At 36.7% G+C, this 19,466-nt stretch overlaps 4 protein-coding genes across 5 annotated transcripts; 1 reads left to right on the forward strand and 3 right to left on the reverse strand.

The window, feature by feature from the left end:
• Positions 1 to 1,871: 1,871 nt before the first annotated feature.
• Positions 1,872 to 2,375, reverse strand: LOC129244419 (uncharacterized). Its single transcript, XM_054882040.1, has 3 exons — positions 2,159 to 2,375; positions 2,041 to 2,105; positions 1,872 to 1,982 (listed from the first exon to the last, which is right to left on the reverse strand). Exons 1-3 carry the CDS (start codon positions 2,373 to 2,375, stop codon positions 1,872 to 1,874), a joined length of 393 nt encoding a protein of 130 aa, XP_054738015.1.
• Positions 2,376 to 4,069: 1,694 nt separating this feature from the next.
• Positions 4,070 to 7,119, reverse strand: LOC129245098 (RNA polymerase-associated protein Rtf1). Of its 2 annotated transcripts, XR_008582398.1 has the most exons (4): positions 6,933 to 7,119; positions 5,979 to 6,843; positions 4,325 to 5,891; positions 4,070 to 4,261 (listed from the first exon to the last, which is right to left on the reverse strand). XR_008582398.1 is itself a non-coding variant. In XM_054883080.1 (3 exons), exons 1-3 carry the CDS (start codon positions 7,005 to 7,007, stop codon positions 4,693 to 4,695), a joined length of 2,139 nt encoding a protein of 712 aa, XP_054739055.1. In that variant the 5' UTR covers positions 7,008 to 7,119; the 3' UTR covers positions 4,070 to 4,692. The 2 variants fall into 2 exon arrangements, 1 of the variants encoding a protein (XP_054739055.1); XM_054883080.1 differs by having other exon boundaries at positions 4,070 to 5,891.
• Positions 7,120 to 13,478: 6,359 nt separating this feature from the next.
• On the forward strand, positions 13,479 to 14,412 carry LOC129245100 (methylosome subunit pICln). The gene is made up of 2 exons (XM_054883084.1): positions 13,479 to 13,691; positions 13,747 to 14,412. Exons 1-2 carry the CDS (start codon positions 13,573 to 13,575, stop codon positions 14,327 to 14,329), a joined length of 702 nt encoding a protein of 233 aa, XP_054739059.1. The 5' UTR covers positions 13,479 to 13,572; the 3' UTR covers positions 14,330 to 14,412.
• Positions 14,396 to 15,227, reverse strand: LOC129245101 (uncharacterized). The gene is made up of 2 exons (XM_054883085.1): positions 14,769 to 15,227; positions 14,396 to 14,704 (listed from the first exon to the last, which is right to left on the reverse strand). Exons 1-2 carry the CDS (start codon positions 15,141 to 15,143, stop codon positions 14,621 to 14,623), a joined length of 459 nt encoding a protein of 152 aa, XP_054739060.1. The 5' UTR covers positions 15,144 to 15,227; the 3' UTR covers positions 14,396 to 14,620.
• Positions 15,228 to 19,466: the final 4,239 nt, after the last annotated feature.

Here is a 19,466-nt window from a genome sequence, read left to right on the forward strand (position 1 = left end):
CTCCTGGACCGCAGCTATCTTGATACCATACCGGCTTATGAAGTCGACTATTTCGTCAATCTTGCTCGTGAGTCCGTGCAGTTCAGTTGCAATGGCTTGAAACTTCGCGGGAGTATGGTCGTAACTTGGGGGGTGAGGGATGTGTGATGTTGTCTACGTTGGTCCTGCTGTGCGTTCCGCAAAATTGGTTGTGCCCTGATGTTGACTGGCGGCCGCGCCACTGGGGGCAGTTGCGGGTGCAGAGCTCTGCAGAAGGGGCAACGTAGTCGCGTGTCCACTCACGGGTTGTGTGCAAGCCGGAGCACCTCCGAAAATGGCACCAGCTACTGCAAGAATTGCATAGGACAAGTTCCGAGGAACTACTGTCTGACACACGGAGCACACTGTGCGGGGGGCCAAGAGCTGCTGGTTTGTCCCCGCACTGGGGTAGGAGCAGGAGGGTTGTGGGTCAGAGAGGGAGTTGTGTTGCTCGTGGGGGCTCCTTACCGTTGAGGGGTTGTTAGTGGTGTCAGTATGACGTGCCGGCACTGAGGGCAGTGTCGCCATTGAGGCAAAGGCCGCCTGAGAGCGGGAGCAACACGTGGCCACATACCTTGTGGACCACTCCCTGTGTCTTAAGGCCTGAGCAGGTCTTAAGATGGCACCACCCGTTCCACTTATTACACCTAACCGAGGTGGAGTTCGGGTGGAGCCGTTTGTGGCAAATGCAGCAGTAAAATACCTCTGGTCCGGGGTTGGGTTCGACGCCAGCCCGGAAGAGAAGTATTTGGAGCAAACTTGCTGCAATGAGTTGCTCCTGTGACGAAAGATTGGGAGTGGGATACGGTACACTAGACAGGGTGAGTTTACTGGGGCGGCAGCCCTTGGTCGGTAAAAGCCCGAGTCATTCCGAAATGTATACACCCTTATAAGTCCTGATTGTAAAAAATCCCTATTCCCAACTTCCCTTTCCAAACACCAAATCACAACTTTCATACGTCTCAGACTCGGTCATACTGAACTAACACACGAACATCTTCTCCTCAACTCTCTTTCCCGGACTTGTCAGTTTTGTGGAGGGCATCTCTCAATCCAACACATTCTAAACCTCTGTCCAACACTAACCACCAAACGGACTACTGAATTTGGTACTATCGTAGAGTAACTGCGGGTATTGTGTTCGTTCAATTTTATTTGATTTGAATGAAAATTTATCAATAATATGCTACCGTTATTAAGTTCAAATAAACTTAGCTTCAAAAGCCTTAGAGCCGCGAGCTTCAGAAATATTTAAGAAAGTACTGCAAAAGACGGAAACAAGCCCTTGAAGAAATTGGCGGGTAATGTGGTATACCTTATTCTGGTAATGTGGTATAGTATACCACATTACCCGCATAGGATGCCTTTAATAATAAGTCAGTTACTTTTGATTGATAACTAAAATTTTATTGCGAACCATTTAAAAAAGGGTTATGAACTGAATTAAAATATATTGAACAAAAATATTTTAAACTTCAATTGACAAAAAACGCAACAATAAAACTCATAACACTTGTAAGAGTATTACTTACAAGAATCGCAAAGAAAAATGGCACTTCGATTGGGAATACACTTTTCGTGGGCCCAAATTTGGTCACATTGCAGGCAAGAGGTCCAAGACTTCATTATTATATCCTCCCCATAAATTTTGCCACAGTAGTTGCAAGAGGATTGTTTTGTTGGTTGAACATCTGGAAACTCCTCTTCACTGTCACTTGAATGCGAGTCAACAAACGATTTGGTAGAAATATTTTTTTTGTTAGAGGGTTTTGAGGATGGATTAACCGGAGCATTACGTTTTCTGTTAATGCTTCCAATGCTCTGTAACAAATTACACTTATAAGGCGAAGTTGTTAAAACAGTTGCCTTTGTTTTCCGGCCTTTCCGATTAGGTGGAGGATCTCGTAGCTTTGGTGGTGGAGATATTTCCCAGGGAGTAACGAGTGCTCGGCTTGTGCTTGCTTCTATAAACAAATTAAATAGCGTTCCTAAAATTGCCATAGATTTTATTGCGAAACTTACGAATTTCATGGTTGATCCGCCTGGGGTTTCTTCTGTCGTTGAATTTATAGTTTCAACTGGATCCTCTGAGAAGACAATATATCTAGCAAGATTTTTTATATTTAAAACTGAATTGTACCTGATGATGATGAGTTCCCAGCTATAAAATCTGCATCTGTGAAAATATGTTTGTCAAACGGATAAATCCCTGTGGCTTTAAAACCATTTTGTCTAGTTTGAACCCTCAAATAAGCCTTAGTAAATAGTCCTACGATATCAAAATGTGTAACTTTTCTGCCCTGTTCACGCATAAATCGTCTTATTTCGTCATTATAGTACTTCTTAAAAGGTCCCATAAAAGCCACATTGTGTTCGCCTGCTAGATCAATAACTTCTATATTGCGTGTGTGGCTATAATGCCCATCTTATATAAGAAGCAGAGGTTCAGACGGAGATGGTTTCGTTACGCTTAAAAAATGCTTGAACCATTTCGTGAAGATGGGAATCTGAACCCATCCAGACAAATGGCACGCCGAGTTTGAGCAAGGGGGAGCGTCTTTCATTAGAAGAGCGTTATGGTTTTTTCGTGGAAAGATGAAAAATGGTGGTACGAAACCACCTCCTGCGCTCATGCAAGTGATGACTGTAACAAGCGATCCTCGCTCAGCTGAAGTCATTGTTCCAATCTGTTTTTTCCTTTCCGAGCGATTATTTGTGCCTGCTGCGAAGGAACTACTGATATTCCGGTTTCGTCAACGTTCCAGATACGAGTAGGTGGAAAATTATGTTTTGCGTTTTCGTCTTCCAGCAATTTGAAAAATATATCAACATTTTCTCGAGAAAAACCACGTGCACGGTCGATGCTTGTTCCACTTGGCTTTCGAAAACTCAGAACATTTCGGTGTCGGTTACAGAAGCCTTTTAGCCAATCTTTGCCAGCGTACTCTTTAATAACGGAGAACTTATTGGGAATGTTGTTTCTTATGGCAATTTGATAACACAATGACCGCACGTCTGAGCGTGTTAGTCCCCAGTACCTTGACTCCATTTCTAGTAAATATTTAACTAAGTCATTTTCAATTTCCGCTGTTAAAATCGGAGCCCGGCCAAGTTTAGTTGTCAACAGCTCCTCGATGGATTTCTCGCTTCTTGACATGCGCTGCAGAGTGGTATGGGGGACACTAAATGTCTTGGAAGCCAAGAGAATACCCATTTCACCTTTTCTAACCGCTTGGATAGCTTTTTTCATATCCTCTGCTTTCCATTTTCGTATTTCACCTTTCTTCGGGATTTTTTTGATCGAGAGGGTAATATGGTAAACTATACCACTTTAGCCGCCTTTACCTATACCACAATAGCCGCATTAGAGTTTGAACAAATTAATTTTGAATAATTAAATATCGACCAAATATACAAAAATATTGCTTATATGCTTCACTAGCCTTAAACTCACTTATTAATTCCCGATGAATAAATGCAGTTTAAAGCACAGGATTTTAATTTGCCAGAAATTTTCCACTGAGCACAAAAAAAAGCCAACCACACGACCACGCGATTTTTTTACAACTGACTCACTGTATGCCTTGCAAAACACAAATCAAATCACGCTTTCTTAAGATTCTGAAAATGCCGAAATATCTAACTTGGTCCCGTTATTTTCACGTCTTTAGTTTTCGAATAAAGCTGGTATACCACATTACCCGCCTATACCACAATACCCGCAGTTACCCTACCATCCACTCAATTAAATAACGTTACCTTTGACAATGTAATTAAAGTATATAATTATATGAAATGTATTAATGCATCAAACCTTATGTATTTAAAAGTAATTTTGTCATTATTATGAAGCATTGAAGGCCCTAGTAGCCAGCGTGCTAATTAAGTTAGGGTTATATTGTATATATCCCCTATAAATAATAATAACACATTTAGGTCTAAGTAACCGTTTCGCAAGACAAAAAATCAACAATGAATTTCCATAGAACTTTTGGGACTTTTAAAGAGTTAAATCTTCTGTACATATATTTTTATAAAAAATCACTTGATGTATTCCTGGAAATATCCTACTGTTTTATTTATTTATTTGAATGAGGCGCATTTTACACAAAAATAATAAAATACAAGTTTGCGCCTTCCCAATTTGCCGTAACGTCAGTGCTGCGGATAAACAAACAAAAAGAAGAGGAAAAGTAAGTAGAAATCATCAAACAAACACCAGAGAACTTTATAAGCATCCGATCTGTAAAAGAACACCAGAAAACTGAGCGAATTACGTGGGAAGCAACAACACAAAATATCCTACTTGAGTTGATATCATCGGTGTGAGTTAAAAGCGCATAACTATGTGAGGTCCATTTATCTTGTATTCTATCATTCTTGAAACAAATGAAACAAACAAATGAAATAACATAGCAAAACATAGGGCATGACACGATTTTACGAGTATATCCGTCAGCCAATTTGCTTAAGCAGTATTCCACAAAAGATTTAAATCATAACAAAATGTCTGTAATAGTACGAGACATGGAGCAAAATTGCTAATACCAGTCCTGTCCATCTCAGACAAGCTAAAATTTTTAGTCGCTTAAATCAACAAATTTTGGGAATTGAATTTTATTATTTAAGAAGATGTATATTTTTTTACATCTATTAATCGCCCAAAATTTTATATTATCGTGTGGTCGGTACCGCATTCAAAAGTGATACGTCCAAGTCGATATCAAAATCATGCAGAGCATATAGGCTGTAGTCAGCTTTGGGTTCGGTTGGTTTTGAAGTAGTAGCACTTTCCTCTACTTTTCGTTTTACCGCTGGAGGAGCTGGTGACTGGTGAACGGAAAGTTCTTCTTTTTTATCAGCAGATTTGAAGCCCATGCGCGGTTGTGTAATACGCCGTGTGAATGGATCCGAAATTTTTAAACCTCTATTAGCACGAGCTTCTTCCAAAATTGCCTTTTCAGCATCCTCTACGTTTCGTTTTCTATTGCGATCATTTATATAAGAGATTAAACTAATGCTGCTAGACCGCTTTTTATCAAGTTCTGAAGCACGACTTTCAAGTTCGTCAATTTGCTGGCCTAGATCTTGTGCTACATCGTAGTCACCACGCAACATTGCTGCATCTCTCTCTTTCATCAGACATGTCTTTCTCATTGCATAATTAGTCGGTCTATTTCGAAACCGATTTTTTTCCTCAATTATTTTGTCAACGTCTTCATCCTTGAACTCGTAATTAAGTGCTTCCTTAATATCTTGTTGCTTCCGCTCTATCATGTCTACTGTTGGCATCGTCACGTTTTGTTGTGTACATATATCGCGCCATTTAGTATATTCACTTTCTGTGAACTCTTGATTTGAAATAAACTCTAAACGAAACACACGTTCCTGTGTACCGTGTTTAAGCCTCAAACCACGATTTGTTCGAGTTTTTCCCAGGCTGTAAATTTTTGCAGTTTCTACTACTCCAACTATTTCAGCTACCCTATAAACTGGTTTTTGACCGTTGTTGCCAATACTGATGCGCACAAAACAGTTCATAACTGTGCGCTCGAACATGGGGAGATTAATAAACCGTTCCATTTTGAACCTTGATAACCGTAATTTGTTTAGTTCTTCTCGAGTGCTAATATATACTGGTGATCTTATTGTATCATCTTCGTCTTCAGATTCGCTAGAAGATTTACTGCTACTCGCTGAGCGTGAACGCTTCTCTGATGGCTTCTCGTCATCAGAATCACTACTGCCTGAATCATCCGAGTATATTTCAGAAGCTTTAAGTTTTACGGATGATTTTCCTCCAGAAACACCTTCCAGCTCTTCTTTCTCATCCTCTCGGTCGCGTTCCGCCTGACGCTTAGCCTCTTCTTCCTCTAAAAAAAATATTTTTAAAAAATGAAAGCATGTTTTTATTTGTATATATGTATGTACAAAATGGTGCGAGTATATACAAGGTTTACCTCGTTTAGCTTTGCCTTCACGCTTCGCTTTTAGCATTGCCATAGCAGTACTACGCTTATCGTCAGTCCGATTCATTTCAACATTTTTCTTACGCTCTTTGGAACGCTCTTTATGATCTAAATTGTCCACAGCATTCTGATCATCTATAGAAGACTTTCGGTCAACCAAGGTTTCCCCAGCTAATGATGTTTGCTCCCCATCATCTTGAACCACATTTGGTGATTCCTTTTCTCCGTCTGGCTCTTTTTCAGCAACTATGTCAACCTTTTTCGGTTCAATTGGCTCTTCCTTCTGCTTCTGTTTAGATTTTTTCAGCACTTTCTTCTTTTTATCTTTTTTTCCACTTATTTTTGTGGTCTTATCCCCACGTCGTGCAAGTTTTAATTTTCGTTCAATTTCCCAGCGCGTTTTTAACAAATCTCTTTGTTCAATTCGTTTAAAAATCTCAGTTTCACGCTCTTTTTCAGACAAACCATTGAGACGTTTGCGATCTTCCTCATCTCCCATGAGATTTTCATCATAACCGTCATCAAATTCAGAATCAGAACTACTATCTGTACTTTCTCCGGATGAACCTGAATCGGTTGAATTGCCATCATCTCTATCATCACTGTCCGAAACTTCTCCTTCCTCTCTATTTGTAGGTTCAGTTTCTATTGTATTGTTTTCATTTCGGTTATTATTTTCTTCTAGATCAGAGGAGTCAGATTCTTTGTTAACTTTTTTTATTCGTTTCTTCTTTCCAGCAGTAGAAGTGCTTGCACCCTGCGCCCAATCCGAGTCTGAATCAGATTCGGACAAAGCAGTTGCATTATTTTGAACCATATTTGTTTTGGGCTTTTTCTTAGCTAAAGACAGTAATTCCTACAAAATGGATTGAAATTATTTTTTTTCCATAAAATATAAATCTGGATATGTGATTAATATAGATTTTCTGCAAATGCTGTTCATACCGACTCGAGATTAGACTCATTATCACTAGAATCGTCCTCAGAATCGATTAAAGTTTGCTTTCGACGCTTGCCCATTTTTTTAAACAAGTATTGTACAAAACTAATTACTTTTCGCTGAGAAAAAACAAATGACGACAATAAATTGCGAACACTTCCAAAAAGTCAATTTTTTGGAGAGGAGAACTTCTTCAGTAATCATTGAACTTATCGATAACCGCTCTATTGATTGCCACATTAGTGAACATGTTCGTCAGCCAAAAATTCATCAGTTTGAATCAAGGCGAATTGAATACTGAAGGTGGCATCTTCTCAAAACAGTTACTTTATTTTTCGAGAAGTATGACGTCAGGCACCTTTCCAATACAAGTCAAACGAACAAAACAAAAGAAGGAAGAGAACTTGCATGCTTGTGAAAACTTAGTAAATGGTTTGGTACCCTGTGATTTGTGATATATAAACTAAACAAATTAATGAAAACGGTTAAATTATAAGAGCATACATGAATGTAATGCCTTCACATCCAGTTTTTTTTTCTTTTTATGCAGATGATGCCGTGGCAAGAATGCGTATGTGTGTGTATAATTTCTTGAGTTTGAAAGCTTTTATTGTTTTCGCCTACTATTCCTCTTCACAAACAAATAATTCCCTTGCTTTTGTTGGTTTATTCATGGAGCCCAGAGAACGTTAAATATAGAGAAGTCTCAATGACTGAAATGGCAGCACTTTTCAGGGGTACTCGTTTTGCGCGCGTGGTACACAACAGCGACATTTTTCACAGAACGTTAACAGAAATATGCTCAACTGCAGAAATTTAACAGCTTTTGAGAATTAAGAGCTTTTTTTTGGAAACTTTCCGTTTTGTGCCAAAGTTAGGTTACAGGTGCTTTTTGTCTCTTTATTTGCATGAAAATTCATTTTTAAATTTCAATTGATTTTGCGTAATTTGCGCCAAAATTTCCATGTCAAACCAAAAGAGTCTAATGAACTTTAGTTTGAGAAAAACTTTTGATTTCGCTAAAGCGAACCTACAAGAATATCAAACACACATACCTACATATGTATTGCATGCATTTGATATAATATTAGGGTGGATAGGTTTTATTGCATACATTTGATATAATATTAGGGTGGATAGGTTTTATTGAGGGTGAGGTTTGCTAACTGGTAGCATTAGAGTTTTGAGGCAGGAAAGTGGAGGAAGTTAAGAAATTTAAATTATTTTTGAATGTGTATGTGCATATATTTCATAGAAAATAATTTTTTATTAATAACCATAATATTACAATACCCGTTGCTATGCCTTGTTGAATAAAATCAAAACAACCAATCAGAAAAATATCAAGCAAAATTATTTTTATTAATTTTCTATCTCAAACCGTTTTTGAACTTTGCATTTGAACAGCTTATGCGGATTATGAAGTCTAGAGTGTGCTATAAATAGTGGGAAATAGGGAAGACTAAGAGTTTTTAGATTAAATTTAAGCAAATATTATTTATTTATTATTATTAAAGTCAAAACATACAACCGTAGGTTATTTTTACAATGATTGACCTTAAGAATAGTTTACATAAAAGGATTAACAGTAAAATCAAAATTTAAATTAAAATTACAGATAGTAGTAAAGATAAAGTATTAAAAGGAAAGTAAGGTAAAAATAGTAGTAGTAGGAGTAGGGACTAATATGAAGAGATTTAAAGTACATTCAGCAATATTCGATTATTAGTGATGAATGAGAATGGTGGCGCGGCCTGGGGGCTGTGGGAAGGGATTTCCATAATAAAAATATGCCTATAACCTTCATTGAATTATTATACGAGCCTAGATTTTTAAAGCACTACAATTTTTTCTTAATCATGATGGATTGAGAGTAGTGTTTTAAAAATCAGGTAAATCGCAATGACTTAATCGATGTCAATATCGAAGTAGTGTGAGAAATTGTTGTAGTATGAGAACAATTTCGTAATTCGTGCTTTAACAATTTTATATATATTTTTTTTTCATTTCAGGAAATGTAAATACCTATTATTTATAGCATTGTAATATATATACATATATGTACATATACATATACATATAAGATTACTTAAATTTCTGTGAATAAAAATAAAAAATTAAAATTAAAAAAACTAGTATTTCATTTTCTTAAGGATAATAATATTTATTTGGTAAGAGGAACTTAAAGAAACATATACCAATAATATAATTCGACAGGATTTCATTACAATATCAATATATTCGTTCAGCTCAATAAAATAAATATCTGCATATGAAAAATCGTTCCTATGGACGTGCAAAAGCAAACACACATATATAGTACATAAATACATGCATACAAACTGCCATAGACATACTTGCATATGAGACTGCGAGCACATTCGACAGAAAAAATATTTCGATTTGCTATTGTTGTCGAGAATTTAGAACACATATTTACATACATATATTGATGCATACATATGTACGGAGCCGCGGCCACTCGACTTCACAAAAATTGAAGATTTACCAAATATTGGCAAATAATTCAACGCGAAATATTACAATATTGACTATTTTCGAATTGGCGAGAAAATTGGCATATGGGCATATGGGCATATGAGCTCGAACTTAGTGTTATAGAATATTTTGGATTTTTCAGCGTCGTTGCGACTAAAAAAATCTGACCGCTGCGACTGCGCCTATGAATGTACATATTTTGTTCTTGCAGTCGCTCGGCTTATAATTTTAGCTTTGGAAACATACGCGTGCAGAGGCATAAAGCCAGTGCTTTGTGTGTGCTGTTGTATGTACATACATATGTATGTATATACTAATAAGCATAGTTTTGCTGGGAGTCGAGAATGTATGTATATGTATGTACGGACATACATACAATAGGGCATCAATATGCCAATACGTGAGGTAGGTCATGGTTGCTTCAGTACATTGAACTTTTGCTTAATTGTTTCTTACATGTGTATGCATACATGTACATACATATGTTTGTAGTAAGAAACAGTTTAAACAGATTTTGTTACTAATCCAAATATACATACTTACGGTAACATACGAATATGCTTTTTTATCCTATAAAATATGTAAATATGGAGGATATCTTGGGTTTGTTAAAATTATTCTTTTATTTATTTTGAATATCAAAACTTGTATACAAACCATGCTTGTATACCTCCTGCAATAGGATGTGGATGAAAAATTACAGAACGGAAATAAAAACGTAATGCCTCAAATGCCTTGCAAAATGCTGTCAGTCAATTTTATTTCAAACAAATGTATGTATAACAATGCCCAATTTCTTTTTGTCCAAAAATAACAAATATATATGTATATGCAAATACATACGTTTCTTTGAAGTTTTCTTTTATTTATTTTAAATTTCAAAGTTTTATACTATCTATAAAATGCATACATATATTATTCCATGTAATAAATCTAAATTGAAAAAAATTTCGTTTGCAAAGGAACAAATGAATGCATATTCAAATGTAAATATGGTATATACATACATATGTAACACTATAAGAATTGAAGATCCAATTGAACTTTTGCACAAACATAGCTAACATAATACATATACATATGTATATATTGATATACATATATTTACATACATATGTCAAAATACCAAAGCACTTGTATGTAAAAATTTTCATCAAATTTGTATAGTTTTCAATTTACTAAAATGCACATACCAAGATGTGAGAGGTCGTTTTATAGTGCATTTTTTTAAATTAAATCAAAATATTAAAGTTACTTTGATTTGAAATGTTGGCGCATATAATAAATATTCAAATTATTCATCAATAATCATTTAGTTGAATAAATTTTCATTCATCAAGGGAACATATGTAGAAATGAACAAGCAAATTCTTTGCAAAATGCCGTCGGCTAATCGTCAATTTGATTTTCTACAGAAGCAAAAGCAGAGAACGTTATGATATACAGAGAACGTTCTCTGTGTGCAGAGCCAATATAGGAAGAGAGAATTCACTGCAATCAGCTCTGTTAAACCCCGGCCGCGGTTAGACTTCATTTTTGACAATTCACACCATTCGTAGCTCGTGAGACTTCTCTATATTTAACGTTCTCTGTGGAGCCTGACAACACAGCGAATTCGGAAGGCACAGCTTTGTATTCTATCATCCTTGAGCTTGAATTAAGGTTCATGGTGAAGGTTATGATCCTTGGGATATTCATAGTTCGTGCTAAATTGTGTCACTTTGAGAAATTTTTATTTTGCACATGGCAACATCAGTGAGTGACCCATTCACCACCAATGCAGGCGTAAGGCAAGGTCGCCCTGACACCCCTTTCTTCGCCATCGCCCTAGAGGACGTTACGACCCAATTTACCCTGTACAAAAGAGGCATCATATGGAGTTTCACCATATATCTTGGGGACCTGGATTTAGCCAATGACATCTGCCTCCTCTCTCACAAACTCACTGACATGCAAGCGAAGATGAACAGAATAGTCACGTTGGTTGGCACTGCCGGACTAGAGGTCAACATCGTACCAGCGAAACTGCGAATATTCAGTTCATGTGTGAAATCTGTGTAGTTTAACGGAAGTGAAACGTGGTTGGTCCAAATCCATCACAACGAGGCTTTCGTCAACAAATACCTCCGTATCATCTGTACAATATTCTGACCTAACACCATTAGCCGCATTGTGCTGTGGAGATAAACGAATGCGGAGCCTATTCAATAGCAAGTTTAATGAAATCACGAAAAATGCCAGCTACGCATTACCACTAATATATGACACTCTCGACACTTTATCCAGTGCGAAATGGTTTTCCACGCTTTATTTAAAAAGTGGTTACTGGAAGGCAGAAGTTGAGAATTACTATCAGCCTTGAACATAGGAGATCATTTGTGGCAGTTTTCTGAGATGCCTATCGGATTATGCAACGCACTTGGATGACGTCATCAGCATGGGTAAAAATTTGAGCGACCGCGGTATTACGATATGCGAAGTTTCGTTGGACCGTGCACGTATTACCGTCGTTTTGTTCCAAGATTCACAAATGTTGCCCAGAGTTTTCACAATCTCACTGAGAAAAAAATTTAATTTTTGTGTGGCAAAAAGAACAACAGGGAGTGTTCCAGCAGCTGAAAAATATTCTTTGTACTGCGTCTATGTGGGCGTATCCGGTCGCAGCAGAAAAGTTCGATGTGGATAGAGATGCTAGCGCGTACGGAACAGGAGGAGTACTTAAAACATTTTCAAAAATACTTAGAGGAGCGTTCCAGCAGCTGAAAAAGCTTCTTTGTACTGCGCCTACGTTGGCGTATCCGGTCGCGGCAGAAGAGTTCGATGTGGATGGAGATGCTGGCGCGTACGGAACAGGAGGAGTTCTTAAAACATTTTCACAAATACTTATGCGGTCGATGATTCCAGTTAGAACAGACCATGCAGCATTGAGATGATTATTCCTGTTCAAGCATACGGGAGGGCAAATTTCTCGGAGGATCGAAAATGTGAGCTGTCATACGTAGAAATTAAAATAGTTGTTAAGCACATGTATAACTATAAGCAAAGGAGAACGCGTGCAAGGGAATGAGTCTTAAATTGAAGAAAGTGATATAAAGTGACTAGAGATTGAAACTAAATAAATCAAGGAAGATGTTTTACCATTTGCTTATGTAGCAATCCAGTGAAAGAATTCGGAAAAGTTATGGACCCGTTTATTAGAGAAAAACTATGGTTCATAAAATTTTAAAAACCGATTTTAAGCTAGAAGTGGGTTTAAACTAAAATGTGTTTTAACGTTGGGCAATGGCTATGGACTATTGTGTTCTCATTTCTTAGAACAAGTTTCATCTGTTTCAAACACAATTTTGTTTTGCATTCGTCATTGCGTAACAAGAATGATAGAATACAAATTTACGCCTTCCGAAATTGCCGTGACGTCAATGCTGCAAATACACAAACAAAAGAAGAGGAAAAGTAAACGAACGAAGGAAAAACTGTTAAATATATCGCAAAAAAGCAAAAAACAAATCGTTTGAAGGTATAGTTATTATTTACATTTATTTCACGATTTAACAGGTGTTTAATAAAAATCACAATATTCAACAAGCTATTCACTCAACATTCACAAACAAGTAACTTATTTTTCTTGTATTTGTTTATTCGCAGCAGTGGCGTCAGTGGTTTATAAAATCGCGGAAAATAAAGTAACTGTTTTAGGAATGGGCAACCTTATGTATTCTGTACACTTTGATACAGTGGTATACCGTACCGCACCTATTTGAAGGTTCCTACCAAGGTGGATTTATTATAGGTGACAGAATTCACCCAGCTGAATTTTTCGCCATCGATATGGCTTACGTCAAAATGATATGCTTTGTTTGTATGCATTGGTATGTTTACATTCGTATTGTATTGTATTTTTACTTGATGCTTGTACCAAAGGCAACAACAAATACATGTGGAGTTTTGCGTATATGTGGTTGCTGTCACCTGTAATAAATTCGCCTTGGTTCCTACATATCAATGACAAGCTTGACAATATTCTTTCGAGTGATGTGAAAGCACCCTAATACATTTTTACTGTTAACCGCCGTGGACTATTGTTTTTCGTTCACTATAAAGTGCCGGCTTTTTTTGTTGCTTAAAGTTTGCAAATCGTTCAGAGTAATGGCTTTAATAGCACATATAACCCCACCTGCAGAAGGTCTGATTTACACTGCTAGAAATATAAAGTTAAAAATTGGCGAGAAGATTATTGGAAAGGGATCATTATATATAAGTCAAAAGTATGATTCGATTGAATGGTGTATGTTAGACATTATATGTATCTACTTTTTTTAGTTCTTTAGGGTGGCAAGCGGAAGATATGAACGAAGGTATATCCATATTTTGGAAACAAATTAGTATACATGGTATATCAGCAAATCCAAGCAAATGCATATATTTCATGCTAGACCACAATCTTGAGTGGCGCGGGGTATATGATAAGGCAACGCGGGTGTCTGCCAATATTAATCACAATGGCAATGTTGATGGCGCAGAAGGTGGTCAGGGGGATAATAATGGTTTTCCTATGGAGCAGCAACTAGATAATGAAAGCGATGGGGATGTAGATGAAGGTAATGCTACTGATGAGGAAGACGAACATAATAGTGACCAATTGACTGAATGCTGGCTTATTCCGGATGATGTGAACACCGTTGATATTATGTTTCAAGCAATGAATGAATGTCAAGCATTACATCATGATTCAGCAGACAGTATTTCTGAAGAAAGCGATTTTATGGACGATGAAGATGGCGAGAGTTTTGGTAATGGCATTGGTCCGGCTGGGAATGGTGGAAGAGATGATGCTGAAGAAGCTCAAGGGGGAATGCGTAACTTAAATTTAAACGATGAACGATTTGCCGATGCGGAGGAGTAACCATTACAACTAATCTAAATTAATAATTTAGTACTTAGAAATTTCTGAATAAATATTCCTCATCCATAATTTTTCTAATTAAAGTTTGAATGTATATTTTTTTAAGTCGTTTATGGATATGGTCAGTACAAAGCGGTATCTTCAATGCTAAAAAGTTATTATTGTAGGATAAAACATTCCCCATTCATGTACGGGAGTGCCGATGTAGTGACCTCCCTTGGCTGGATATATAATATAGTAAATACGAGTCGTTCCGGTAATGTAGAACCGGCTGTCGGGAGGGAACGCATGCTAAAATGTATTTTCCTTTGCTTCACATCTCCTTTTTTTCTCTATCTCAGCTTGTAGCGATGTGTCTGATATAGATGCAGTAAACTGGAAGGATATACATATACACATTATTATAAAAATTACACGGATTTGTATGGTTTAAAAATACCTCTTCACATATATCGAGCAATTGCAAGGCTTGCTTGTATGTGTCAGCTTTAGTTGGTATTTTATCATAATTCCAGTAGCAGAACTTTTCGAAGTTACCTGTTACATATAAATTGCGGTTTTCAGCATTCAAAGGCTTTTGGGATTCTTGCAATATGAATGCCTTGTGTGTTTCAGGCACCTCCAGTGTTTCACCCTTTAGTGGAAAACCACGAACAGCGTTTGTTAAAATGCCGTCATGCTCCACACTTGTATAAGAATTGAAGTAATTATTTACGTCTGTTGTACCGTCCCCGTTTACTTTAGCTGGTAAAAAATGAAGATCTAAAGTATAACTATTTGCCAAATTTTCCCGCACTTTGAATAAAATGGACATTGGAATAAGTGAATTTATCAGAGGTGATTAACCAAAATGATAGAATACAAGATTGCGCCGTCTTAATTTGTCTTTACATCAGAGCTGCGAATAAAAAAAAACCAAAAATGAGAGGAAAAATAAGCGAAAGTAAATGTAAACTGAAAAGTGCGGTGATATGCGATGGGTGTACAGAATACGGAGGGTGGCGCCTTCCGAAAACCGTTACTTTATTTTTCGCGATTTTGTCCACCAATGACGTCAGTACTGTAGACAAAAGGAATAGAACTTAGTTGTTTGTGAATATTCAGTAAAGGGCTTGGTGATTACTGTGATTTTTAATCAAAATAAAGTAATAAAGTTCCGCTTGTTAAAGCACGAATTATAACAATACAAAATGAGTAATTCGCTAAGCATTTCTGTAACTCTTCATAATGAAAATATAAGCACTTATTTAATATTCCTTGTCTTTTTCGTAAATTAACACACATATTTGTAAATTAATACACATATAGTAACGGCAATCTCCATGACTAAATTCACGATTCAACACATTTTGACAAATAATTCTGTCAAGAATAACAAATTTATATTTATTCTGGTTAAAATTTATATTTAAAAAAACTTGTAAGTTATAATTAATTAAAAGAAATACACAGAACAACGAACCGACGACCACTCTTTTCGAACGTCAACCAGGGAATGCCCTCTCACATGCAAACTGTCGGTGACAATTTAAAAAAATGAGAAATATTACACAATTGACTATTTTCGAGTGGCCGCCAGCGATTTCTTTAATTTTAGGTTTATAATTTATAAAAATTGGTATATAGCCGGCTGAGGCGCGTGAAGGGGACTTATAATACGTTCACATATAAGTAGGAGTTCACAGAGAGAACGTATGTTCGAATTTTTCTAATAGCGGTTCGAGTATATTTCTGATAGGAAAAATTTGCTCGTAATGTGCGGACATTACCATGATACGTTATCGGCGTTTTGAAAATGCGGTCAAGTTAGACAGTACGTTGTATTCGCGCTCGGCCAAGTTCTTGGAGAGTCCTTTTTGAAAAGACTTGTTGCATAGTCTGGAAAACTATAATTAATCAAGACGCTGCCAAAGTGAGCATCACAAAAAATACCAATTAGCTGTCAATCATTCAACATGAAAGCCTATTGCTTCACAGATGACTTATTCAAGACATCATGGCATGAATTGCCAAATTCATTCAATTTGCTGTCTTGATTGACAATTTCGTTGAAATTGACCTTTGAAAGCAATGAAAAATTTGCTTGCTTACAAGCGACTTATTACCAGTAACTTCTATTGGTTGTTAGAAATTTTATTTTTGTACTACTGATATTATCTTGTTTAGAGTCCCTTTGACCAGATTTACACGAGGAGAAGGGAAACATTTTGTTCAAGGGCGAAGGACGGTCGGGGAAGAGAGAAGGGATTTTGTCTCCCGTACTCGGCGACACGCTTTGCTCTTCTTATTCGTATTTCTTATCTTAAAGCAATTTTTGACAGTTGCTTCATTCGTTTTCTTCTTTTGTGGAAGAAAGTTCTAAGTTATGTGTTGGTTTTCAATCAAACGGAAGATAACAACGATGACAAACATCCGAACCCTGCTTGGGAAATGCACGATTATTTTTGCTAGTAAAGTAGGTATAATTTAAAATAGTTATGGGACATGTTTATGTTGATTTCTAATTTTTCCCTGCATCTAGGTACTCAAGTTAATTTTAAGTTAACTATTTACATATGAAGTATTTTTAATTTAATTTTTTTTATTCAAGTATAAATTCTTAATAAATATATTTCAATAAAAAAAAACAAACAAATTATTTATTATTTAACCAGTTTGCATTTTTCATTCTGCAGACACCTGCTTGAGCCTGAGCCGCCTCCCAGGCACGTCAGGAGATACCTCCTAGACTACGCTGACGAACTCCAGGACAAAACTGACCGAAACCTACTGGACCGGACAGTATTTAGATAGTCAATAAACGACATTCACCGGGAGACCGTTACCACCTTCATGAACTCCCGTCCTGTGAATGCCGTAATCGGAGTCCAACCACCACCTATCGCAGATGAAGAGCTCCAGCTTCCCCTTGAGACTCGTGTAACATTGGCACAATTACGTTCTGGATACTGTAGCAGGTTAAACTCCTATATATCCAGAATTGACCCCGACATACCAAACACATGTCCGGCATGTGAAGGTACCCCGCACGACACTAACCACCTCTTCACATGCCCCCTCAAACCGACTCATCTAACCCCCCTCTTCCTCTGGACCCAACCTGTCGAAACAGCATGTTTCCTGGGCCTACCCTTAGATGAGCTAGACGAAGACGACCGATGATATACTTACACTGACAGGGCTTACTATGCTGTTAAAACAACAACAACATGCTAAAGTATTAAATGTCAAAATGTCACGGAAACATTTTTGCCCGTGTGTGCGCGAATGAAACATCAAAAGAGAATTTCCAGTGTCTCCCTTCCAGATGTCTCCTCGTGTAAATCGGGACTTTGTGAGATTTCTTAATATTCTTAAAAGCAACCTTGTTTGAATTAATATTCACAATAGCTTCAAATTCCCCACGAAGGAATAATAAAAGGGAATCCCGATAAGAAATTGTTCAATAAAAATGGCGTTTTCCATTTTGCGATATTTTGCAATTGCTGTAAAAATTACTAATTAATATTAATAACAATAAGAGGTTCTGAAATTTTGTTTCGTTGATTTTATAAATACGTCGCTGTTGTTTTAGAGAAAAGAAAAACTCTTTTATTAAAAATTGCAAATGTGTAACCAATAAGCTCAAATATATATACGTGATCGAGGAGAATAAAGTTTATATTCACACATGCATATATCCTATACGCACTGGTATCGGATTGAAGAATTCTTATATCTAATTTCAAAAGCGAATGAGAATTCTAATGACGATTTCGTCATTTAGGCACAAAAAACATGTTCATATACACAAATGCCCATTAGAACAGGAAATGGAATACGTTTGCAACGGAGTACCACAAGTTTCGCACGGTTTATTTGACTTCATTTTTATGAGTTTCATCCATTGCCTGCTCTAGTTCAATAAGCTTCACACCATGCAGGCATACCTTATTAATTTGAATTGGCTATATGATCCGACTATAAGTACATTAAATTATTATCGTAAAGTTCTGAAAGAGTGAGTTATAAATTTGTTGTCTAGTGGAACAGTTAAATAGTACATATGGGAAGAAATATGTGAACTTAATTAAATAAACATATCTGAAAATATTGCGATAATATTCATTTGTATTATAAAAGTGCACTAACAATAGTATAAGAGAAAGGAAGAAAGATATACAAAATTATGGGTATATTGTACATGCACACGTGAAAAGAGTATTTCAGGATTATACAAATATAATTACATTTCTAGGTAAGTAAAACAATATATATACATATGTACTTTAAAATACTTCAATTTTTCATTTAAACACAAATATCTGAAGCGTTTGTAATCTTACATTAGTATAAATCCCAACATTTCAAGAAGGCACAATGGCCGTTTTGCGCCACCCTCCTCTGCCTGTAATCTTGACCTATGGAAATCCTAACCATCTTATTTGTGTATATAAAGCACACATATGAAGAATTATTCAGATTAATAAAAAAGGTTGATTATTTCGTTTAAAACATTGCAATATATTTCAATAGAAGGTACAAAATTTGCATATATACCTATCTACATATAGCGGTGCTTACACCCTTTCGTGAACGTTTGGCCCAGTCCCTCCTCTATTTTGTGGTGTGCGTCTGGAGGTCTATCCACAAACGGAGGGACCTACTACACTCGGCGGTTTACAACTGCCTACCGAGGAGCGACCGCTATTAAAAAAAACTATAATTTGGGGTTCCATGCCCGGTGTTTCGAACCCGGGTTCTACTGAATGGTAGTCACTAACCAAGCCATTACGTTATGGTGATATATCTTATATATAAAATAAAGTCAACTTTTTGTGTGTGTTCGCGGCCGGTTAGTGTCTTTGCACCGAATTAAACCAAACTTACACACATTGTTAAGTAGGTATTGAAGATGGTTTACGTATAGTTTGGATGCCTATTGGTGGATAGGGCTCGAATCAAAACGTGGACCCGGGTAACCTTCGGATGTGTATGTACAATATGGGCATCAAATGGAAGCTGTTGGTGAATGCTTTAGTTCAGAGTATTTTTCATGCCGCTCCGTGACTAGGGTCTCGAGGTAGAAACCAAAACGTGGAGCCTAGAATGTGTTTGTACAATATGGATATCAAATTGAAGCTGTTGGTGAATGCTT

This window comes from Anastrepha obliqua, chromosome 4, assembly GCF_027943255.1.
Source record: "Anastrepha obliqua isolate idAnaObli1 chromosome 4, idAnaObli1_1.0, whole genome shotgun sequence".
Taxonomy (NCBI): Eukaryota; Metazoa; Arthropoda; class Insecta; order Diptera; family Tephritidae; genus Anastrepha; species Anastrepha obliqua.

Bases quoted from the DNA above. Each gene is read 5' to 3' on its own strand.
- LOC129245100 (XM_054883084.1), top strand. From the start codon at position 13,573: ATGGCTTTAATAGCACATATAACCCCACCTGCAGAAGGTCTGATTTAC. The intron at 13,692-13,746 runs GTATGATTCGAT...TACTTTTTTTAG, and splicing joins TCATTATATATAAGTCAAAA to TTCTTTAGGGTGGCAAGCGG.
- LOC129245098 (XM_054883080.1), bottom strand. From the start codon at position 7,007: ATGGGCAAGCGTCGAAAGCAAACTTTAATCGATTCTGAGGACGATTCT. The intron at 6,844-6,932 runs GTATGAACAGCA...TCCATTTTGTAG, and splicing joins ATGAGTCTAATCTCGAGTCG to GAATTACTGTCTTTAGCTAA. The intron at 5,892-5,978 runs GTAAACCTTGTA...TATTTTTTTTAG, and splicing joins TGAAGGCAAAGCTAAACGAG to AGGAAGAAGAGGCTAAGCGT.
- LOC129244419 (XM_054882040.1), bottom strand. From the start codon at position 2,375: ATGGGACCTTTTAAGAAGTACTATAATGACGAAATAAGACGATTTATG. The intron at 2,106-2,158 runs GTACAATTCAGT...TTGTCTTCTCAG, and splicing joins TGGGAACTCATCATCATCAG to AGGATCCAGTTGAAACTATA. The intron at 1,983-2,040 runs GTAAGTTTCGCA...ATTTGTTTATAG, and splicing joins GCGGATCAACCATGAAATTC to AAGCAAGCACAAGCCGAGCA.
- LOC129245101 (XM_054883085.1), bottom strand. From the start codon at position 15,143: ATGTCCATTTTATTCAAAGTGCGGGAAAATTTGGCAAATAGTTATACT. The intron at 14,705-14,768 runs GTATTTTTAAAC...ATATCCTTCCAG, and splicing joins TGCTCGATATATGTGAAGAG to TTTACTGCATCTATATCAGA.